The sequence below is a fragment of the Budorcas taxicolor genome, chromosome 16 (genome assembly GCF_023091745.1).
Source record: "Budorcas taxicolor isolate Tak-1 chromosome 16, Takin1.1, whole genome shotgun sequence".
Lineage (NCBI taxonomy): Eukaryota > Metazoa > Chordata > Mammalia > Artiodactyla > Bovidae > Budorcas > Budorcas taxicolor.
Genome location: NC_068925.1, coordinates 46,489,951 through 46,515,082, shown reverse-complemented (window position 1 = coordinate 46,515,082; position 25,132 = coordinate 46,489,951). Strand labels below are relative to the sequence as shown.

Genomic DNA, 25,132 nt, shown 5'->3' with positions numbered 1-25,132 from the left:
GTGTTCTCCCCTTCTCCTCCTGCCTTCAGTCTTTCCCAGCATCAGGGTCTTTTCCAGTGAGTCAGTTCTTCACATCAGGTGCCCAAAATATTGGGGCTTTAGCTTCACATTAGTTTTTGAATGTTGAGTTTTAAGCCAACTTTTTCACTCTCCTCTTTCACTTTCATCAAGAGGCTCTTCAGTTCCTCTTCTCTTTCTGCCATAAGGGTGGTGTCATCTGCATATCTGAGGTTACAGACACTTCTCCCAGCAGTCTTGATTCCAGCTTGTGCTTCACCCAGCCCAGCATTTCGCATCATGTATTCTGCATATAACTTAAATGAGCAGAGTGACAATATACATCCGGTTCTAACTGTTGCTTCTTGATCTGCATACAGATTTCTCAGGAGGGAGGTAAGTTCAGTTCAGTTGCTCAGTCATGTTCAACTCTCTGTGACCCCATGAACTGCAGCACACCAGGCTTCCCTGTCCATCACCAATTCCCAGAGCTTGTTCAAGCTCATGTCCATCAAGTCGGTGATGCTATCCAACCATCTCATCCTGTGTTCTCCCCTTCTCCTCCTGCCCTCAGTCTTTCTCAGCATCAGGGTCTTTTCCAATGAGTCAGTTCTTTGCAGTAGGTGGTCAAAGTATTGGAGTTTCAGCTTCAGCGTCAGTCCTTCCAATGAATATTCAGGACTGATTTCCTTTAGGATTGACTGGCTTGATCTCCTTGCAGTCCAAGGGACTCTCAAGAGGCAGGTAAGGTGGTCTGGAATTCCTGTCTCTTGAAGAATTTCCCACAGTTTTTTGTGATCCATGCAGTCAAAGGCTTTGGCATAGTCAATAAAGCAGAAGTAGATGTTTTTTCTGGAACTGACAGAAATCCTTTCTAAAGTTACCCTTTATATCTTATTTCATACTTTTCATAAAACATCTTTTAAAAATTTTAGTATAGATCCGTTTTCTTTTTGATCCCAAACCCTTTTCTCTCATTTTGATTATTTTATTATGGTTAAAAAAAAACACATTCACAAAATTTACCCCCGTAAGAGCTGACTCATTAGGAAAGACCCTAATGGATGGAAAAGATTGAAGTCAGGAGGAGAAGTGGGTGGCAGAGGATGAGATGGTTGGATGGCATCACTGACTTTATGGACATGAGTTTGAACAAACTCCAGGAGATGGTAAAGGACAGGGAAGCCTGGCATGCTGCAGTCCATGGAATTGCAGAGTCAGACATGACTTAACAACTGAACAACAGCCGTTTTGAGTGTACGGTTCAGCAGTGTGAAGTCTGTTCACACTGTTGTGAGGTGGATCCCCAGAACTTCATCCTGCAGATCCAGATTTCTGTACTTTTTTCTGGTTTTCAGTCCACTGCCCAGCCCAGTGAAGATCAGTTTTACAGGCTTTTTTTTTCTTTTTTAACCACAGACCCTCTCTCTGTCCTCTGTACACGTTTTGTAGACGCTTCGGAAAAGACACCTGTCACCCCTGCTTTTCTTCCAGCTCCTTCTCTCCTGTTTTGTTGTTGTTCATTTGCTCAGTCACATCCTACTCTTTGTTACTACATGGACTGCAGCATGCCAGGCTTCCCTGTCCTTCACGATAACCCGGAGTTTGCTCAAGCTAATGTCCATTGAGTCATTGATGCCATCCAACCATGTCATCCTCTGTCGTCCCCTTCTCCTCCTGCCTTCAATCTTTCCCAGCATCAGGATCTTTTCCAATGAGTCAGCTCTTCACATTAGGTGCCCAAAATATTGGAGCTTCAGCATCAGTCCTTCCAGTGACTGTTCAGGGTTGATTTCCTTTAGGATTGACTGGTGTGATCGCCTTGCAGTCTAAGGGACTCTTAAGAGTCTTCTCCAGCACCACAATTCAAACTCATCAGTTCTTCAGCACTCAGCTTCTTTATGGTCCAACTCTCACATCCGTACATGACTACTGGAAAAACCATAGCTTTGAATATATAGACCTTTGTGGGCAAAGTGATGTCTCTGCTTTTTAGTATTGCTCTCTGGATTTGTCATAGCTTTCCTTCTTTCCTGTTCTCCTCATTCAGAAACACTGATGTCATTTTTCTTCCTCTTTGCTAAATATGTGTTGTCAAACTTTAACTGTCCATATTTGTTTTTCTGCTTTTGTTTGCCATGTATTCATCCTGGGGACATTTATGCAGCTGTCTCTGTGTGCTGAGAGCTGTTCTAGGTGCTGAGGTACAACTGTGGACAGAACACACACGTGGGACTGTTCACCAGCTCTTTTCTCATTTACCTTTCAGTATCGCCCTACCGTCTCTGTCTGATTTTTTCACCTTCTTATCTTTGCTAATTATTTAATATTTTCCCTACTTGCAAAAATATACTAGTCTCTGAAATTGTTGTCTTTCAGACCTAAACGTTAACTTGCTCCATAAAGTCAGTGTCCATCTTGTTCACTCCTGACACTGTACTTTTGCCTTAGGAACCCCAAGGATCCAGATTCTCCCCAAGAGGCATTTTTTAGCCCCCACACTGTTCCTGGCTTATGCACGTGTTACCTCCTTCTGTCCCTTCCTTTGAGTTCAGAGAACATTAAGAGGACACAGGAAGCTGTATAAACTCAGTGGTTGTCAGGTCTGGCCCAGAGTTAGAGCACGTTTCCACTTAGGTTTGTCATACAGACCTCTGAGAAGGAGCTGACCACTCTTTCTTTAGAACAGCTTCAGCAACAAGAGCTTGCACACTCTAGCCCAGGTGTGGAAGTGACTGTGGGCACCCATCTACTGTTTGAGATCCCATAGGCTGACGTTCTGTGTTTGAGGACTCCTGGGGAATGCAGCTGAATTCAGATGCCTGATGTGTAAATAGTGCAGGCGAGTTCACCTTACAGTAGAGTTGCAGTATCTTTTATGTGCAAGGAATTTTAGGCTTGGAATCTGAAGGTCTGAGTTTCAAATTGAATTATGTCCCTTTGTGAACCTTGAACTCTTTCAAAGTCCTTTGGGCTACAAGGAAATCAAACCAGTCAACCTTAAAGGAAATCAGTCCTGAATATGCACTTGAAGGACTGATGCTGAAGCTGAAGCTCCAATACTTTGGCCACCGACTCATTGAAAAGAGCCAACTCATTGGAAAAGACCTTGATCTTGGGAAAGATTGGAGGCAGAAGGAGAAGGGGGTGACAGAGGACTAGATGGTTGGATGGCACCACCGACTCAATGGACATGAATTTGAGCAAGCTCTGGGATATGGTGAAGGACAGGGAAGCCTGGCATGCTGCAGCTCATGGGGTCGCAAAGAGGCGACCTAGCGACCGAACACGTGAACCTTGGAGGCCACCTGGCTTCTCATCGTAAAATGAGAATCTTAGTTTCTGATGTGCCTGTTAATACAGGGTTGCCGAGAGGACCTAGCAGTCAGTGGGTAAGTGAAGCCCTGGGGGTGTTTGGAGCATCCACAGCATAAAGGCTTATCTTTACTGCTATCACCTATTGAGTGGTTACTGGTTGTCAGGATCCCTTCTTGATGCTTTAGTGGAGTAACCCAGTTAACCTTCACAAAGACTTCTCCGGTGGACCGACACAGTAACTGTGTTGATTTAGGTCTGCTTAGAAGCAGGGCACTTATGATTATGGAGTAGGGGTTGAGAGGAGCTCTCAACCCCCATCATGGGCCTGGCCGAAAGGAGCAAGGCCAAAGGAGGGCTGGGGGCAGGAGCTTGGGCTGCAGCGCAGCTTAGAGAGCTGGGCCAGTCACCTAAAGGGGGTCCAAGCTCCACACGCTAGAGGATCCTGGCATCTGGATGAAGTGGTCCTATCTTAGAGCCCCTCAGTGCACGATCTGGGGATTTGGGTGGCAATCAGGTCCCCCACAGTCAAGAGCTGAGCTGTTTCTGAGCTGCCACGGTCACAGAGGTGCCAGTGTCACACTGCCTGTCAGTATGGAGCTGGCCTTCACCTTGGCAACGTGAATCCAGAGCCCCTTTGACAGCTTGGCTGCTGGGACTGCACCTTAAACCAGGAAGCCTCGACCCAGACAAAGCTAAGCACTTGAAAGTGGCCCCATGGGATGGCTCCCATCTGAGCCTGGCTCCCCCCATCTGATCTGAAAGTCAGATCAGAAAACTAAGGATGTTTTTGAAACATCCTTCTCTTGCTTTAATTCCTCCATGATTTATATGAGCCTTGAGTGAAACAGTTTTTATGTTGAGACAACAGGACATCTTAGAGAAATGAATTTCTTTACCTTATTTTTTTCACTTCTTTTTCTTGCTGTGCTCAGTTGTGTCCGACTCTGTGACACTTTTAACTGTTGCCCACCAGGTTCCTCTGTTCATGGAATTCTCAGGCAGGAATACTGGAGTGGGTAGCCATTCCCTTCTCCAGGGGATCTTCCCGACCCAGGGATCGAATCCGCGTCTTGTCTCCTGCATCACAGGCAGATTCTTTACCTCTGAGCCATCCGGGCAGCTCACTTTGTCAAGTTCTTTCATTTATTTCTCATGGATATTCTGTAACAACTTCTGGTTTCAGAATTCTGGGACTGCAGCTCTTATAGTTTGATGAATTATGATAGTTTGGTCATCGGTCCATTTACTTTTAAACTGGAGGTTTTTTTAAAAGTCATAAACATTTTTCTTGATTATTCTGAAGTCCAATTTCTGACTCTGGCTAATGATCCTTCCCTCAGGGATATAAACGCCTGGACTATATTTGGTATTTTGGGTCTTTAGAATTCTCATTGTAAATGCTCCTTCAGTGTATTTAAAAAAAAAAACATTCCCTTGGTTCTATAACTGGGGACTGTTCAGTGAACAGATGTTCAAGATAGATAACTAGGGAGACTCACCAGGCAAAAGCAATCAGAAATACTTAAGAATAGACTGAGTGTCCTACTGTGTCCTAAGGTGGGCAAGTTTACCCCCTTGTAAATCAGGAAAACAAAGGCAAAAGTTTATAAAACTGAAGCAGCACCTTTGGCATGAGAGTTGTGAGGGAAAAAATTTCTTTCTTTCTTTCCATCGTGCTGGAAAGAAAACTTCTTTCTTTCCTCGTTGTGGCTCAAAGGCTCTCTAGTGCAGAGCACAGGCTCTAGAGCACATGGGCTCAGTATTTGCAGCGAATAGAATCCTATTTCCCTGACCGGGGATCAAACCCAACTCCCCTGCATTGGAAGCCGGATTCTCAGCCCCTGGATCACCAGGGAAATCCCGAGAAAATGTTATTAATGACACTGAATTGGTGCCACTTTCTGGAACTTAGCTTGCCAACATATTATGAGAGTCATGAAATGATCATATCGCTTAGGTACACAGCTCTGGGAAATTTATCCAAGGAAAGAAAACACAATGAAAAAAAATGTATTATATATCCTACACCCAAAGGATCTATGTAGTCTAAATTCCAAGTTTTTGAGACGTATCCAAACTATTAGCATGGCATGGAATATCACCAGCAAAATACTTGTGTCACAGGGTGACTATGTTGACGTTTAAAGCAGTGAGTGCAGGCAGGTGTAGAAACACAGAACTGCAGGAGATGACAGGGAAAGCCCATCATCAGTGGCTCTCAGGGCCTCTCCTGAGGGCTGCTGATCAGCAGGAAAGCCCGGGTAAATCCTGGATGGGATGAGATCTTGGTAAAAGGGAGAGGAGTCCCATTTTGAGTAGCTCTGTCTCTTAAGAGTGTCCTGTTTGGTTAGTGATGCTTTGAGGGGGAGCCACCCAGGGCAGGACACTGATGGGCGTCTTTGTTTCTAGAGGCCTCACAGTACGAATTGGCACCAGTGAAGTCCTTCTGCAGGATCGGGTGAGTATGGAGGCTCCCTGAGGCCAGGAGCAGTGGGTTAGGCTCTGATTATATTTTAATTTTTTCTTGACGTATAGCTTGTCCCTGGGTTGGGAAGATTGCCTGGAGTAGGAAATGGCAACCCACTCCAGTATTCTTGCCTGGAGAATCTCATGGACAGAGGAGCCTGGTGAGCTACATAAAATCCATGGCATCACAAAGACATGAGCACGCACATGAAAAAACAATAGCTGATTTACAGTATTTCAGGTGTGCAGCAAAGTGATTCAGTTATATACATGCATACTAAGTCACTTCACTTGTGTCAGACTCTTTGCAACCCTGTGGACTGTAGCCCTTCAGGCTCCTCCCTCCATGGATTCTCCAGGCAAGGATAACTGGAGTGGGTTGCCATGCCGTCCTCTAGGGGATCTTCTGACCCAGGGACCAAACTCATGTCTCCTAGATCTCCTGCATTGGCAGGTGAGTGCTTTACCCCTCGTGCCATCGTTCACATGTGCATGCTAGTGCTAAGTCGCTCCAGTCGAGTTTGACTTTCTGCGACCCTAACTGTAGCCCGCCAGGCTCCTCTGTCCATGGGGTTCTCCAGACAAGAGCTCTGGAGTGGGTTGTCATGCCTTCCTCCCGAGATCTCCCCCACCCAAGGATCCAGCCCCCATCTCCTGTGTCTCCTGCCTTAGCAGTCGGTTTCTTTACCACTAGCACCACTATTCACATATATATTCTTTTCCAGATTCTTTTTCAGTACTGGTTATTACATGATAATTGAATATAGCTCCTTGTGCTGTGTAGGAGGTCTTCGTTGGTTATCTGTTTTATATATAGTCATCTGTATCTGTTAATCCCAAATTCCAGGTTTACCCCTCTGATTTTATTTAGCACTTATTTTGATTCTTCTGTATTCAGCTAGGACTTCCATGGATACAAAAGACAAGACCTGGTTCTTGCTACAAGGAGTTCTTATGTTTTGACTGAGAAGATATATGTGCCTGTGAGAAAAGTAGATAGTAATGCAATAGGAGAAAAGACCGGAAAGATCACTCGGGTCTGAAGCCCACTGTTGTCTGGGGCTTTTTGGGTTTTGTTTGGTTTTTGTTCTTCAGTCACATTTAAAATTAATTTTTGCAACTTTGATCAACCTTAAAGTAAGACAGGTATATTTATGAGAAGACTTAAAGACTTCCCTAGTGGCTCAGCTGGTAAAGAATCCACCTGCAATGCGGGAGACCTGGGTTCAATCCCTGGGTTGGGAAGATCTCTTGGAGTACAGAACAGCTACCCCACTCCAGGATTCTGGCCTGGAGAATTCCATGGACTGTATAGTCCGTGGGGTCACAAAGAGTCAGACACGACTGAGCAACTTTCACTCAAAGGTCCAGAGACAGAGAACTAGGAAAAAAAGAGATCAAAAGTGTAATTGTAATTGATTTCTGGTAGAATTTATTAGTGATTTTTTTTTCTGCTTTAAGTTTACTATGATATGTTGATGTTTGTTGTTGTTTGATGAGAGTTGTGTCTGACTCTTTTGCCACCCCATGGACTGTAGCCCGCCAGCTCTTCTGTCTGTGGGATTTTCCAGGCAAGAATACTGGGGTGGGTTGCCGTTTCCTCCTGCAGGGCATCTTCCCTTCCCAGGGATCAAACCCATGTCTCCTGCATTGGCAGGCAGATTCTTTACCACTGAGCCGCTGGGAGAGCCCTTCATAGTAAAATAAAAAAACATTTTAAAATGACATTGCGATCACCAACATTAGTGTTGAAGTTACTACTAATAATTAGCCTTGATATTTAGATAAGAGAAATCCTTGTAATAGATCATTCAGACACTCTATGGACTTGTGGGGAGACCTGAGCTAATAGTATTTGCATGTTTGGGGTGGGATAACCTGGAATGGTGTAGGGGAGAAGGCCCATGCCGGTTCCTTTTGTCACTCACCGCTGAGTTGTTCATGAAGATCTGAGAGCGGTGCCTGCCAAATAGTAAGCGTTGTACGTGTTTGTTACTCTAGTAACAGACAGGTGCCTTTCAGGTGGTTTTTCTGAGCTGAGCACTGTGGTGCTAGGATCAAAACAAAGTTCTGCCCTCATGGACTTTGTGTTCTGTAGGGATGGGGGCTAATAGTAAACAGCTGTGTAAATAGACATGTGTCAGTTGTAGTAAGTTCCGTGTAGAACCGTGAGCTGAGTAAGGGGGTTCCGGGCAGTGGAGAGGTTGCCAGTATATTCACGGTGGTCAAGGAACTCTTCTCTAGTTCGAAGCCTAACTGACCAGAGCCCTGAAGGAGGTGAGGAAGCAGCATGTTTGAGAAAAGACGTTCTGGGCGAGTACAAAGGCCCTGGGCAGAGCACGCCTGGCTCCGGGGAGGATAGGGATGGGGAGGGTGGAGAAGACAGGGAAGCAGGGGCAGAGACCATAGGGCACACTGACTGCTGGATGAAACATTTGTTCAGGGAAGCCACTTAATTATTTTTAAAACTCCAAGAATTTTCAAAATAATATAAAAACTAGTATAATGAACTGATATGTACTGATCATTTGGCATAAATAACTTTAACTGTGGCCAGGCCTGTGTCATCTGTTCCACCTCATGCCCCTCTCCCTGTTATTTTGAACCAAATCTCAGCTCTCTTTATCCTTTCCTTCATTGTTATTTCAGAGTCTCATCCTAACAGTAAGGTACGTGTCAAGCCTCCAGGTGTTCCTGTTGTTCCTCTGTGGCCAGCAGGAGCTGCTGGTTAACTAGGCTAACGAAGTTAGCTCCTGGCCCGGCGAGTCCCCAGTGGTTTTGACACTTCCTTTTTGGCAGACTTGTCATCCCAGGCTCAGCAGAGATGGTTGCTCTCCAGATCCAGGTCCTTGGGCAGTGGCTGCTGCAGGGTCACCAGTGCTTCAGGAATGTCCAGTGGGTAGAGACAGGGCATTTTCATTTCTTAGAAGGAAATATTGTTGATGGTATGAAAGGCTTGTGATAGGTACTGTGCTGGTGGGGGTTGGAGCAGGGGGTTTGCAGAAGTGGTATAGCCAGGAGGTGGTGGGTCGCGGACCAGGCAGTGCGGGTGGACGTGGAGATACTGTGGATCTCCTGGATGTTTCTGTAGGGGAGGCTACAGAAACAGTGTATGCTGATGGGTTAGTTTGGGGTGTGAGACAGAGAGTTAAGGAGATGTGGGGGTCTTTGGCTCAGAGTGCCGTGTATGAGGTGGAGGAAATTGCAGGATGAGCAGCTGCCTGGAGAGTTGGAGCAGGGGGAACATGTGATGAGTTGTGGATGAGTGTGTAATGTCGACTAGAAATCTGCCCTGTGATGCTGCCAAGGTGTCAGTCCAGGAGCCCGGGATTCAGGGGAGAAGGCCGGGCTAGAGACAGATGCACAGGTCATCGATGTATCCCTGGTGATGAGAAGCCCAGGACCAGATGACCCCGGAAAAGCGCTCACAGAAGTGGTGCTCGCAGGAGAGCCACCTGCAGAAGTACGGGTGCTGGCAGGTCCGTGTCAGCAGAGGGCGCTCTTCTGAGCAGTGACCTAGGAAGCAGGGTCACGACTGAGTAGAGAGGTGGCAGGAGATGCTGGAGTTTGAGGAGAGCAGAGCGCACGAGACGGGGTGGTTTTGCTGGGCAAGCAGATACCCCGCCTGAGCATCCGGGCTCATGATGGTCAGAGAGGAGAGGCATGATGACAGAAACAGCGTGAACCTCAGTCTGGGATGTTTGGTCAGAACCAGGTGGAAACCTCTTCCTGGTAGCTGGGCAATCAAACCGGATGGACATCTTGGGGGTTGTTGTAGAGCCTCCCCGCCCTCAGGAGCTTCCGTGCTGGGTGGCGGAGGGGGTTGTGCTGTCACCCGCCAGGCACTGTGGGTGTTGCTGAGCTGAATCCCAGGCCTGCACCAGGCAGGGGAGCAACTTTAAGTGGTGGTGCTGGATCTGTCCTTTGAACAAGAATGTAGAAAGGAGGGGGTTCCTGGGGGCTGGCTTGGGGGCACTGATCCCAAGGGACCCTGTTAAATGATGCTTGGTTTAGACACATGAAATGAGATGGGCAGCTCTGCCTGTCCCTCTTCCCAGCATTAGTGGACAGTCATGCTGGAATCAGTGACCAGTTCATGCTCAGAGTGATGAGCCAGGTCTCCAGAAAACCTCTTACTCATTGAATAACAAACAAGTATCATTGCCTTGGGTACTAAACATTTAAACTAACATTTCCCTTCTTTTAAAAATAAATATGTTTAACACTGCTGTGTTTATAATGGATATACCAAGAAGGTCCTACTGTATAGAACAGGGAGCGCTGCTCAATGTTGTGTGGCAGCCTGGATGGGAGAGGAGTTTGGGGAAGAATGGATACATGTATGTGTGTGGCCAAGTCCCTTTGCTGTTCACCTGAAACTGTCACAACATTGTTAATCAGCTATACCCGACTACAAAATAAAACTTTTAAAAAGTAAATAAATATGTTTAGACATTTTAGACTTGGACGTGTCTCCCTTGAAAATTTCTGAACATTTTCCCTGGCCTTGTTTCACCTTAGACTAAGTGACGCTTCATGACCAGCGCTAACCACTTTATTCTTCTTCAGCGGAGTTGAAGCCGGGGAGCTGCAGCGGCCTTACTGCCCATTCCGGATCACCCCCTACTTGATTCACGTGCACAGCTCAGCCCTCATGGAGCCTGAGCCCTGCTGTCTCTTGCTGGTGGAGAAGATTCACTCGGGTTACCAAGGTAAGTCCAGAGTATCTGCGTTCAGCTCAGATGTGACGCGTCTGTGCATCAGAAAGGAGCCCGTGAAAGCCCGCCTCTTCCCTGAGCCTGGTCTCCCTGACATCTCTGTCTGCCGGCCTTGACTTCTGGTGCTGGTGTCTCCTTCAAGGATAGCAGGGCCGCCGGGTCCAAGCATAGACTTGGCCACAGATGCACAGACTTCTGTCCTTTCTCTGCTGATGACCATCCTGTGGTCTTTCGCTTCTGTCTTGTGTGGCATAGGAGCACTGAAACTGTTGCACAGAGAAGTCAGAAGAATGAGTTTAGGTTTTTTAAGTGTTTTGAAAGCCCCCCCACCCCGAGTAAACAGTGTAGTTTGTTTTCTGATGGTGTAACTACATTGCTAAATTCACATATCAGTATAGAAGCAGCTTCCGTTCATTATATTTTGAAATTATAGTCGATTCTGCTTGTAACGTGACACATGCTCTTTTTGGAATTTATCATCCTGTGCAAAAAAAATCACACAAATCACAGGACTTAGGGAAAAGTCCTATGAGTTTAGGGGCACAACACTCAACACATTAAAAATTTAAAAACAAAATATGATGGGAGTCTCATAAGATGATAACACAGCGTTACATAATAAATGACTAAGAAATGCACAGATGTCACAGTAAATGCAGCTCTTCACCATGGAAGAGCCTTGCAGTTTGCTGTGGACACAGGTGTTGCAAGGGCCACAGCTTGTGCATTACTGTGAGTGCTGGAACGGAAGTCATCTGAAATCAGACGGAGAGTTCCATCACCAGGTTGGACAGGCGTGGCTCAAGGCACACCTGGTGCACAGAGGCAGCAGCTAGATACTTCAAGTGTGTGCATGTTTGTCTGTGTTCCTAAATGACTCCATTCAACTAGGTGCTGTTTTCTACATTCACTCTGTGTTCCTTAAAAATGAAACTGTGCCTAAGCACATGCAGATTGCAGCATGCCCAAATCATTCCCTAATGTTTTACCACTGCATTTTCCAAGAGGGCAATAGCAGAACTGACCACGCCAACTTTATTACAGATTAAAAATGTCCATGTTGTACTGATATCTTGATAACTTATGGTTAGCAATGTCAGATTTGTGACTCCAAAGAAGATTTTGCTTCAGGATCAGGGACCAGGCTTTTGTGTAGCAGAGATCAGGGAACTTTTATGTAGCAGAAGCTTTGTTACAATGAAAAAGGACAGAGAAAGCTTCTGACATAGACATCAGAAAAGATGACGTAGACATCAGAGAGTGCTCCACTTGCTAGACTTACCAAGGCCTTAAGTACTTTTACCAGACCCAATCCCATAGCATACATCTTAAATTAATAAGATCAGAACAATAGAAAGGTCTTACCAGACCCACTCATACAACATACGTCTTAAGATAACAAGATTAGTCAAAAGGTGCTTGTTAAGAAGGAGGAACATGTCGTGGAGCAAGACACATTGTTGTTCTATAATCATTGGTACAGAATTTAAGGAAAGACCTACCCATGAGCAAGAGGAGTTGTTTTGTTGTGTAATCAATAGCTCTGGGCTTGAGGAAAGTTAGTCTTAAAGACTGTTGTCATAACAACTCAGAATTTAATAAAAAACATCTTATGTGACTAAGACAAAGCAGTGTAGAGAAAAATGTTTGTCCTTTTCTCTTCCTCAAGGGCCCTGGACTCCTTTCTCGTGCTGGGGGCTGGGGAGAGGCAGACTTCTTGTCAATCTACCTAAGAATTAACTCTCTCAATCTACATCCTATTTGTTGGCTTAGTTACATGCAACCTCTCAGTTCAGTCGCTCAGTCATGTCCGACTCTTTGTAACCCCATGGACAGCAGCACGTCAGGCCTCCCTGTCCATCACCAACTCCCGGAGTTTGCCCAAACTCATATCCATTGAGTCAGTGACGCCATCCAACCATCTCATCCTCTGTCATCCCCTTCTCCTCCTGCCTTCAATCTTTCCCAACATCAAGGTCTTTTCAAATGAGTCACCTCTTCGCATCAGGTGGCCACAATATTGGAGTCTCAGCTTCAACATCAGTCCTTCCAATGAACACCCAGGACTGATCTCCTTTAGGATGGACTGGTTGGATCTCCTTGCAGTCCAAGGGACTCTCAAGAGTCTTCTCCAATACCACAGTTCAAAAGCATCAATTCTTTGGCACTAAGCTCTCTTTATAGTCCAACTCTCACATCCATACATGACCACAGGAAAAACCATAGCCTTGACTAGATGGACCTTGTTGACAAAGTAATGTCTCTGCTTTTGAATATGCTGTCTAGGTTTGTCATAACTTTCCTTCCAAGGAGTAAGCGTCTTTTAATTTCATGGCTGCAATCACCATCTGCAGTGATTCTGTAGCCCCCAAAATAAAGTCAGCTACTGTTTCCCCATCTATTTGCTATGAAGTGATGGGACTGGATGCCATGATCTTAGTTTTCTGAATGTTGAGCTTTAAGCCAACTTTTTCACTCTCCTCTTTCACTTTCATCAAGAGGCTCTTGAGTTCTTCTTCACTTTCTGCCAGAAGGGTGTCATCTGCATATCTGAGGTTATTGATATTTCTCCTGGCAATCTTGATTCCAGCCTGTGCTTCCTTCAGCCCAGCATTTCTCATGATGTACTCTGCATATAAGTTAAATAAGCAGGGTGACAATATGCAGCCTTGACGTACTCCTTTTCCTGTTTGGAACCAGTCAGTTGTTCCATGTCCAGTTCTAACTGTTGCTTCCTGACCTGCATACAGGTTTCTCAAGAGGCAGGTCAGGTGGTCTGGTATTCTCATCTCTTTCAGAATTTTCCACAGTTTATTATGATCCACACAGTCAAAGGCTTTGGCATAGTCAATAAAGCAGAAATAGATGTTTTTCTTGAACTCTTTTGCATTTTCGATGATCTGGCAGATGTTGGCAATTTGATCTCTGGTTCCTCTGCCTTTTCTAAAACCAGCTTGAACATCTGCAAGTTCATGGTTCATATATTGCTGAAGGCTGGCTTGGAGAATTTTGAGCATTACTTTACTAGCATGTGAGATGTGTGCAATTGTGTGGTAGAATTGAGCATTCTTGGCATTGGCTTTCTTTAAGATTGGAATGAAAACTGACCTTTTCCAGTCCTGTGGCCACTGCTGAGTTTTCCAAATTTGCTGGCATATTGAGTGCAGCACTTTCACAGCATCATCTTTTAGGATTTGAAATAGCTCAACTGGAATTTCATCACCTCCACTAGCTTTGTTCGTAGTGATACTTCCTAAGGCCCACTTGACTTCACATTCCAGGATGTCTGGCTCTAGGTGAGTGATCACACCATCATGATTATGGGTGAGTGATCACACCATCGTGATTATCTGGGTTGTGAAGATCTTTTTTGTACAGTTCTTCTGTGTATTCTTGCCACTTCTTAATATCTTCTGCTTCTGTTAGGTCCATATCATTTCTGTCCTTTATTGAGCCCATCTTTGTGTGAAATCTTCCCTTGGTATCTCTAATTTTCTTGAAGAGATCTCTAGTCTGTCCCATCCTATTGTTTTCCTCTAATTCTTTGCATTGATCGCTGAGGAAGGCTTTCTTATCTCTCCTTGCTGTTCTTTGGAACTCTGCATTCTGATGCTTATATCTGTCCTTTTCTGCGTTGCTTTTTGCTTCTCTTCTTTTCACAGCTATTTGTAAGGCCTCCTCAGACAGCCATTTTGCTTTTCTGCATTTCTTTTCCATGGGGATGGTCTTGATCCCTGTCTCCTGTACAATGTCATGAACCTCCATCCATAGTTCATCAGGCACTCTGTCACATCTAGGCCTTTAAATCTATTTCTCACTTCCACTGTATAATCATAAGGAATTTGATTTAGGTCATACCTGAATGGTCTAGTGGTTTTCCCTACTTTCTTCAATTTAAGTCTGAATTTGGCAATAAGGAGTTCATGATCTGAGCCACAGTCAGCTGCTGGTCTTGTTTTGACTGACATAGAGCTTCTCCATCTTTGACTGCAAAGAATGTAATCAATCTGATTTCGGTGTTGGCCATCTGGTGATGTCCATGTGTAGAATCTTCTCTTGTGTTGTTGGAAGAGGGTGTTTGCTATGACCAGTGCGTTCTCTTGGCAAGACTCTATTAGCCTTTGCCCTGCTTCATTCTGTACTCCAAGGCCAAATTTGCCTGCTACCCCAGGTGTTTCTTGACTTCCTCCTTTTACATTCCAGTCCCCTATAATGAAAAGGACATCTTTTTTGGGTGTTAGTTCTAAAAGATCTTGTAGGTGTTCATAGAACCATTCAACTTCAGCTTCTTCAGTGTTACCGGTTGGGGCATAGACTTGGATTACTGTGATATTGAATGGTTTGCCTTGGAAATGAAGAGAGATCATTCTGTCACTTTTGAGATTGCATCCAAGTACTGCATTTCAGACTCTTCTCGTTGACTGTGATGGCTACTCCATTTCTTCTTAGGGATTCCTGCCCACAGTAGTAGATATAATGATCATCTGAGCTAAATTCACCCATTCCAGTCCATTTTAGTTTGCTGATTCCTAGAACGTCAACATTCACTCCTGCCATCTTCTGTTTGATCACTTCCAATTTGCTTTGATTCATGGACCTAACATTCTAGGTTCCTATGCAGTATTACAGCATTGGACCTTGCCTCTATCACCAGTCTCAAGCACAACTGGGTGTTGTTTTTGCTTTGACTCCATCTCTTCATTCTTTCTGGAGTTATTTCTCCACTGATCTCCAGTAGCATATTGGGCATCTTCCGACCTGGAGAGTTCATCTTTCAGTGTCCTATCTTTTTGCTTTTTTATACTGTTCATGGGGTTCTCAAGGCAAGAATACTGAAGTGGTTTGCCATTCCCTTCTCCAGTGGACCACATTTTGCAATAGTATAATAAAACATTTCCATCCTGAATTCTAAATTACTCCAGTGGACCACATTTTGCAATAGTATAATAAAACATTTCCATCCTGAATTCTAAATTACTCTGGGTTTGACCATTGGATTACTTGGGATGAATAAAGTAGCCAGTGTACACAGACTTTCTCTGTATTTAACTTGAGTAGGTATTACTTTTTAAAAAGCATTATTTTTGGCTTCACTGGGTCTCTGTTGCTATGAGGGCTTTCTCTGGTTTTGGCAAGTGGGGCTCCTCTCTAGTTGCGGTGAGAGGGCTTCTCATTCTGGTGGTTTCTTGCCGCAGAACATAGGCACCAGGTGAGTGGGCTTCAGCAGTTGTAGCACATGGGCTGGCTCTCAAGTGAGGGCTCAGTAGTTATGGCTCCTGGGTTTAGTTGCTCTGAAGCATATGGGCTCTTCCTGGACCAGCGGTTAAACCTGTGTCCCCTGGACTTAAGGCAGATTCGCAACCTCTGGGCCACCAGAGAAGCCCATGGGTTTTACCTTTTGACCTAATTAAAAGGTAGTTAATAATGAGAAGTATTAGATTTGGCTGCTCAAAGGCCTGCCCCTTAAGTGAGATTTCTGTCATATCATATAGAGTTTGTTGCCTTTTTAATATGTTAAGTGGATAATTAATTAGATATTTGCCTCTAAAACGAGTCTTTCTGTTCTTCATAGCTCCTCGAATCCCAGCAGATAAAAGAATTTTTACCACAACACATACTCCTGGTTGTGTTTTTCTTGAAATAGATGAAAGGTAAGTACTTCTTTAAGCCTAAAAGAAATTTGTTTTGGAAAATAAATTAAAATATTTAAAACTTTATGCTTAACATAACATCTACATAATGACATCTGTCCATTAGCCCATTTGATGTTTGTTAGTTTGAAATTTGTGTTGTCTAAAATTTTAACGTAGCTTGCTTGTTATACTTCAAAGATTTACAAGTTATCATGTTTTATTTCAAAGCTTTAGGTAGGTCAGAGATTATTTTTCTGTGCTGCCCAAGAGGACAGTGAACCTTGGACACACAGTATATCAGTGTTAGTCCCCGAATTGTGTCCAACTCTTTGCAATCTCATGGACTATATATAGCCCGCCAGGCTCCACCGTCAGTGGGATTCTCCAGGCAAGAGTATTGAAGTGGGTAGCCATTCCCTTCTCGTGGGGATCTTCTTGACCCAGGGATTGAAGTCAGGTCTCCTGCATTGTATTTACCATCTGCGGCACCAGGGAAGCCCCCATGGTGTATAATTATGGTCAAAGTGAGACCTAGACGCTGGCCTCTGAGCCCTGTGCACATGCATTGCTTCCTCTAGGCGAGTGCTTCCCAGTTTATGATGAATTTTTATTCGTTTGAAGTGAAGGGGGAAAGGAGCAAGAAAAATAAGGCAGATTTCATTTTTGTAAAGCTAAGTTTACTTAATTTAAAGAATTGTTACTTGTTTTGAACTTCTGTGCTACAGACTTTTTTTAGTTATCAAAATAGTCTTTGTTAGTTAACAAGTAGTGATAGTAGATAGTCATCATTGCTTATTGTTTTTTTATACCTTTATTTGGAAAAATGAAACATTGTTATCCCCTGATTGTACCCTTCATCTTCCCCCATGCTTGTGTAAAAATTTTACTTTATTTGTGAAATCTGAAAATCTGAGAACTAATACATCAATCATATTATAGGTGAGCATGAAGCAAAAATGTGAAAAAATCTGACACAGTTATGATAGCTATTAATTTTGTTTTTTAAAATTTTTTGAACATCCAGGGAATTCCCTGGTGATCCAGTGGTTAGGACTCAGCACTTCCACTGCTGAGAGCCTGGGTTCAATCTCTGATCAGGAAACTAAGATCCCACAAACTGTGCATTGAGGCCAAAAAAAAGGAGGCTTTTAAAAAAGTTTTTTTAACATCTGGAAATGGATTTATTACCCATTTATTACCATTTAGTTATCATGAAATTAAACAGTAATAGTGAGTTACTTTGTATAATATAATCTGTACAAGGTAAGAAAATTTAGCTAAAGATATTCTAAAAATAGCTTAAGTTTATTGCATTAGAAAGTATGGTTAAGACTCCAAGCTTCCACTGCAGGGAGTGTGGATTTGATCCCTGGTTCCAAAATCACTGCAGATGGTGATTGCAGCCATGAAATTAAAAGACGCTTACTCCTTGGAAGAAAAGTTATGACCAACCTAGATAGTATATTCAAAAGCAGAGACATTACTTTGCCGACTAAGGTCCATCTAGTCAAGGCTATGGTTTTTCCTGTGGTCATGTATGGATGTGAGAGTTGGACTGTGAAGAAGGCTGAGCGCCAAAGAATTGATGCTTTTGAACTGTGGTGTTGGAGAAGACTCTTGAGAGTCCCTTGGACTGCCAGGAGATCCAACCAGTCCATTCTGAAGGAGATAAACCCTGGGATTTCCTTGGAAGGAATGATGCTAAAGCTGAAACTCCAGTACTTTGGCCACCTCATGCGAAGAGTTGACTCATTGGAAAAGACTCTAATGCTGGGAGGGATTGGGGGCAGGAGGAGAAGGGGACGATTGAGGATGAGATGGCTGAATGGCATCACGGACTCGATGGACGTGAGTCTGAGTGAACTCCGGGAGTTGGTGATAGACAGGGAGGCCTGGCATGCTGGGATTCATGGGGTCGCAAAGAGTCAGACACGACTGAGCGACTGAACTGAACTGAGAAACTTAAGATCCTGAATATCATGAGGATGTGGCAAAAAATAACAAAGATTATATATACATGAGCTTCCTTGGTAACTCAGACGGTAAACCGTCTGCCTGCAGTACCAAAGACCTGGGTTCGATCCTTGGGTTGGGAAGATCCCTTGGAAAAGGAAATGGCAACCTACTTCAGTACTCTTGCCTGGAAAATCCCATGGATGGAGGAGCCTGTCAGTCTACAGTCCATGGGGTTGCAAAGAGTTGGACACTACTGAGCGACTTCATTTTCTTTCTTTCTTATATATACATGAAAAAAAGAAACTATTTTTGAATTTGTACACATAGAAAATGTTTACAGAGTCAGTTTTTTTTTTTCTAAGTCATCTTGAATGTCTGGTCATTAGAATTTTCTTATGAACATTTATCCTACAAATGTCTTTGTGACTGGTCCTCTGTTTGCTACTACTGTTTGGGAGACATTGTTTTTGTATACTTTTAAATACTCTATAAATTTGTAGCCTGCTTTCTTCATTTAACACCATAAGCATTCTTCTATGTTATAATATGATCTTTGTGGACTTTTTAAAAGGCAGTGCAATTGAGGGCCTCAAGAGACCTCTGAAAAAATGAAAAATGTTAGTTGCTCAGTCGTGTCTGACTCTTTGTGACCCCATGGACTGTAGCCCACCACTCCTCTGTCCATGGGGACTCTCCAGGCAAGAATACCAGAGTGGGCTGCCTTTCCCTTCTTCAGGGGATCTTCCCAACCCAGGGACCAAACCCAGTTCTCCTGCATTGCAGGCGGGGTCTTTACTGTCTGACCACCAGGGAAGCCCTCTGAGACCTCTACAGAACTTGGGAAAAGTATAGACTCCTAGTCTCTCCCCAGAAACGCTGATTTAGGAAGCGGTGAGCCTGCAAATCTGGCTTTTGGAAGTTTGGCAGGTGATTCTGATGCAACACCTCCAGTGACCAACGCTTCTTAGATTATGTTAGCTCTTTCCCCACAGTGTAGGCACTCGGGTTGCTTGCTGCTTTTATAAATGCTGTAATGAACATCTCTGCGTACCTTTTCTTCATATTTAGAGTTTATCTGAAAAGTACTGTTGAGAGTGTGTGAGGTGCAACAGGCACTCGGTGCAAGTGATGTGCTGCCTGTGCTGTGTCTGTGCTCAGGGCCGTGCCTTTCCTGGGTTACCTACCTCAGGACCTGATCGGAACATCCATCCTAGCATACCTGCACCCAGAAGATCGCCCTCTGATGCTTGCCGTGCACCAAAAAGGTAAGCACCTGCTTCTTTACAGGAGGGCTTTTCTTTTCTTTTTTTCACTGATCTTCTTAAATTTTTCATTTCATTTCTCACTAGAGCTTCTCTCAAGCTGTAATCATTGGAAGTGCTCAGTCACTCCACCCTGTGCAGCCCCTGGACTGCAGCCCACCCCCATGGAATTTTTCCAGGCAGGAATGCTGGAGTGGGTTGCCATTTCCTCCCCCAGGGGATCCCCCAGGTGATCTTCCCAACCCAGGAATCGAAGCCATCTCTCGTGCACTGGCAAGCAGTGCCGCTAGTCCCACCCGGGAAGCCCCTTTATCATTAGAGTGTTACCTTTAATCAAGAAAGCAGTGCATTCAAACCATTGAAACAATATTTTTTTCTATTTTGATATTTTAAAACGTTTACAAATAAGTGCCTTAAGAGAGGCATTTGTAATAAACATTCATGTTAAATAAATTCTATCTTATTGCTTTGTGTAGTCTTGAAGTATGCAGGCCATCCTCCCTTTGAACACCTGCCCATTAGATTTTGTTGTCAAAATGGGGATTACGTCATACTGGACTCCAGTTGGTCCAGCTTCATGAACCCATGGAGCCGGAAGGTTTCTGTCATCATTGGTCGCCATAAAGTGCGAACGTAAGTCAATCAGTTTTCATATTTTCTAAAAAATGTTTTTTCAAATAATATTCTCAGGCCCATTGACTCCCCTTTGAATCAGTTGACACATGAACTCAACAAAAAACAGGTTTTTGACAGTGCTTCTGGAAGACAGTTTGGCCTTTAAATATTAAGAGCCTTATAATATTTCTACTTCTACTTCCTTGGCCTAGTAACTCTGTTATGGGGGTATTCTAAAGAAATGTCTAAATACAGAGAGCTTTGTAAAGAAAAGACAGATTCTGCAATGTTATTTAATTGTGATAGCTTATTGTTGTTGTTCAGTGCCTAAGTCATGTCAGATACTTCTTGATCCCGTGGATTGCAACACACCAGGCTCTTCTGTCCTTCACTGCCTCCTAGAATTTGCTCACACCTTGTCCATTGAGTCAATGATGCTCTCTAATCATCTCATCCTCTGCTTTCCCCTTCTCCTTCTGCCTTCAGTCTTTCCTAGCATCAGCATCTTTTCCAGTGAGTCAGCTCTTTGCATCAGTGGCCAAAATATTCGAGCTTCAGCTTCACATTAGTCCTTCCAATGAATATTCAGGGTTGATTTCCTTTAGGATTGACTAATACTAGCTTTAATGTCATCATTAAGGAAGTTCTGAAATATTTGTTTGACATGTTATTATATTGATCCAATGAAAATTTGTATAGAAAGTATGTATCATGGGAAATTGATATATTAGGTGATAGGAAAAGCAGCCTGCAGAATTTTTATACAGCCTAATTATGTTTAAAACAAACACTATGAAATAGGAAAAAGAAGATTAGAAAGAAATAAAATATAAATTTTGATTATGTGTGGATAGTGGATTTGGAGTAAGGGGTTTTTTTTCTCTTCTTTTCCTTTTCTCAACTTTAACATTCTCTTTAATGAGCCTATAAGATTTTTTTTCTTTTTTCTATTTTTTTTCTTTTCTTCTACTGTTGAATTCCACTTATTTGTCTCAATTTTGTTACATCTTAATTTTTTTAAAATAGATTCTTTCATATTTATTTGCCTGCCAGCACTTCTAATTCAAGCCTGCTTCATTATTGTTTCCTGTCTGTGTAGCAACCTTACAAATGAATCCCAAGCAACCTGGACCATTGGTCTCTGGGCTTTGTGGTCCATATAAAATTGACCTGAAGGTTTCTCAGCCAGCCCATAAGTTTCCCTTTGATGTCTGTTTCTATTAGGAATGGGAATTATATCTAACTCTTCAGTATTAAATTGAAGAAAGTGGGGAAAACCACTAGACCATTCAGGTATGACCTAAATCAAATTCCTTATGACTATACAGTGGAAGTGAGAAGTAGATTTAAGGGACTAGATCTGATAGACAGAGTGCCTGATGAACTATGGATGGAGGTTCCTGACATTGTACAGGAGACAGGGATCAAGATCATCCCCAAGAAAAAGAAATGCAAAAAAGCAAAATGGCTGTCTGAGGAGGCTTTACAAATGGCTGTGAAAAGAAGAGAAGCGAAAAGCAAAGGAGAAAAGGAAAGATGTAAGCATCTGAATGCAGAGTTCCAAAGAATAGCAAGAAGAGATAAGAAAGCCTTCCTCAGCGATCAATGCAAAGAAATAGAGGAAAGCAATAGGATGGGAAAGACTAGAGATCTCTTCAAGAAAATTAGAGATACCAAGGGAACATTTTATGCAAAGATGGGCTCAATAAAGGACACAAATGGAATGGACCTAACAGAAGCAGAAGATATTAAGAAGAGGTGGCAAGAATACACAAAAGAACTGTACAAAAAAGATCTTCATGACCCTGATAATCATGATAGTGTGATCACTGGCCTAGAGCCAGACATCCTGGAATGCAAAGTCAAGTGGGCCTTAAGAAGCATCACTATGAACAAAGCTAGTGGAGGTGATGGAATTCCAGTTGAGCTATTTCAAATCCTAAAAGATGATGCTGTGAAAATGCTGCACTCAATATGTCAGCAAATTTGGAAAATTCAGCAGTGGCCATGGGACTGGAAAAGGTCAGTTTTCATTCCAATCCCAAGGAAAGGTGATGCCAAAGAATGCTCGAAGTGAAGTGAAGTCGCTCAGTCATGTCTGACTCTTTGTGACCCCATGGGATTTTCCAGGCAAGAATACTGGAGTGGGTTGCCATTTCCTTCTCCAGGGGATCTTCCCCACCCAGGGATTGAAACCGGGTCTCCGCCATTGTAGGCAGATGCTCTACTGTCTGAGCCACCAGGGAAGTTCCACACAATTGCATTCATCTCACACACTAGTAAAGTAATACTCAAAATTCTCCAAGCCAGCCTTCAGCAATACGTGAACCATGAACATCAAGCTGGTTTTAGAAAAGGCAGAGGAACTGGAGATCAAATTGCCATCTGCTGGATCATCGAAAAAGCAAGAGAGTTCCAGAAAAATGTCTATTTCTGCTTTCTTGACTATGCCAAAGCCTTTGACTCTGTGGATCACAAAAAACTGTGGAAAATTCTGAGAGAGATGGGAATACCAGACCACCTGACCTGCCTCTTGAGAAACCTGTATGCAGGTCAGGAAGCAACAGTTAGAACTGGACATGGAACAACACACTGGTTCAGAGTAAGAAAAGGAGTATGTCAAGGCTGCATATTGTCACCCTGCTTATTTAACTTATATGCAGAGTACATCATGGGAAACACTGGGCTGGAGGAAGCATAAGCTGGAATTAAGATTGCCAGGAGAAATATCAATAACCTCAGATATGCAGATGACACCACCCTTATGGCAGAAAGTGAAGAACTCAAGTTCCTCTTGATGAAAGTGAAAGAGGAGAGTGAAAAAGTTGGCTTAGAGCTCAACATTCAGAAAACTAAGATCATGGCATCCGGTCCCATCACTTAATAGCAAATAGATGGGGAAACAGTGGAAACAATGGCTGACTTTATCTTTGGGTGCTCCAAAATCACTGCAGATGGTGATTGCAGCCATGAAATTAAAAGATACTTACTCTTTGGAAGGAAAGTTATGAATAACCTAGACAGCATATTAAAAAGCAGAGACATTACTTTGCCAATAAAGGTCTGTCTAGTCAAGGCTATGGTTTTTCCAATAGTCATTATGGATGTGAGAGTTGGACTATAAAGAAAGCTTAGTGCCCAAGAATTGATGCTTTTGAACTGTGGTGTTGGAGAAGACTCTTGAGAGTCCCTTGGACTGCAAGGAGATCCAGCCAGTCCATCCTAAAGGAGATCAGTCCTGGGTGTTCATTGGAAGGACTGATGTGGAAGCTGAGACTCCAATATTGTGGCCACGTGATGCGAAGAGGTGACTCATTGGAAAAGACCCTGATGCTGGGAAAAATTGAGGGCAGGAGGAGAAGGGGACGACAGAGGATGAGATGGTTGGATGGCATCACTGACTCAATGGACATGAATTTGGGTAAACTCTGGGAGTTGATGATGGACAGGGAGGCCTGGCATGCTGTGGGTCATGGGGTTACAAAGTCAGACAGGACTGAGCCACTGAACTGAACTTCAGTATTATGCTGCTGCTGCTGTTCTTTTTCAGCTGCTAAATTGTATCCAATTCTTAGCAACCCCTTGGACTACAGCAGGCCAGACTTCTGTGTCTTCCACTTTCTCCCAGGGTTTGTCAGTTTCGGTTGAGATGGCGATTCTATCTAATAATCTCATCCTCTGCAGTCCCCTTCTCCTTTTGCCTTCAATTTTTCCCAGTATCAGCTTCATTTCCAATGAGTGAGCTCTTTGCATCAGTTGGCCAAAGTATTGGAGCTTCAGCTTCAGTATCAGTCCTTCCAATGGCTATTCAGGGTTGATTTCCTTTAGGATTGACTGGTTTGATCTCCTTGCAGTCCAAGGGACTCTCAAAAGTCTTCTCCAACACCACAGTTCAAAAGCATCAGGTCAAAAACACTCAGCCCTCCTTATGGTCTAACTCTCACATCTGTACACGAACACTGGAAAAAACATAGGTTGATAAATTGTCTTCTGTATTTTTTTATGCAACTAAGAACAGTAGATCTCCCAGTCAGGCTTATTTTATCCTGTGTTAATATTGTGCTGGAGTGATGCTGGACCATGGTGAGATAGGCCTCAGGTTGCTCTGACCTGACTGTGCCCCAGGGTTCAGCCTCTCAGCAGAGTCTGCAGCCTTAGTGGAAGCATCAGGCTCCCTGCAGCCCTGACTCATAAGACTGATTTGTGGTAGAAGACTAATCTGATAATTAAGGTAGCTAATATGACTGCCAAAGAAGAGCTATTCATGTTGATCAGCCCAATAGGGAAACCTGTTGGAAAATGAAGATAAAATTAGATGGTTGCTTAGAAAGAATATAGGAAACTCCACTTCCTCTGATGAGGTGTCCATCTGGGTGTCTGTTGACTGGTCTGAGCACCTCCCCATCAGTACCAGAGGAATGTCCTAGATTTTTTTCTCCAACTATCTCTGTTCTTTGATTTAAAAATGTATGGAATAGGGGCTTTCAATGGCTAATAAGTCAAAAATCTCTCTTGGTATATGTCACATTGCACTTGAAAATATGTGAGTTATTTTCAAATATCTTTTGATACTGATTTCTAGCATAGTTCCACAGTGATAAGAGACCAGACTTTGCAGGATTTCAGTACCTTTAGACCATGAAATTTTTGCACCTTGTTTCATGTCCCTGGATATGTTCCAGTGTCTGCTAGTTTAGACTCTGTGGGAGCTTGAATAGAATTTGGGTCCTACCGTTGTGTGAAAACTGTATAAATCTTAATTATGTTGAATTGGTTCACAGTGCTTCTCGGGTTTACTGTATCCTTCTACTTCTCTGTATATTCATTCTACTAATTTTTGAGAGTTTGATATTGAGTGTGTGTATGTTAGTCACTCAGTTGTGCCTGACTCTTTGTGACCCCCATGGACTATAGGTAGCTAGGCTCCTCAGTCCATGAAATTCTTCCGGCAAGAATATTGAAGTGGGTAGCCATTTCCTTCTCCAGAGGATCTTCCCAACCCAGGAATCGAACCGAGGTCTCCTGCACTGTAGGTGGGTTCTTTACCATCTGAGCCACCAGAGAAACCCTTTGATATTGAAACCTCAACTAAGAATCTTAATTTATCTACTTAAAAAAATTATATAACTATCTATCTGTGTATATATATATATATATATATATATAT

General features: G+C 43.4%; 1 protein-coding gene across 1 annotated transcript in view; it reads left to right on the top strand.

The window, feature by feature from the left end:
• The window catches only part of PER3 (period circadian regulator 3), a 71,883-nt gene that overhangs the window by 5,038 nt on the left and 41,713 nt on the right, over positions 1-25,132 (top strand). The window contains 5 exon segments of the mRNA XM_052653762.1: positions 5,725-5,773; positions 10,351-10,493; positions 16,072-16,150; positions 19,247-19,353; positions 19,827-19,983. Of these exon segments, the coding sequence (XP_052509722.1) occupies positions 5,725-5,773; positions 10,351-10,493; positions 16,072-16,150; positions 19,247-19,353; positions 19,827-19,983 (535 nt within the window).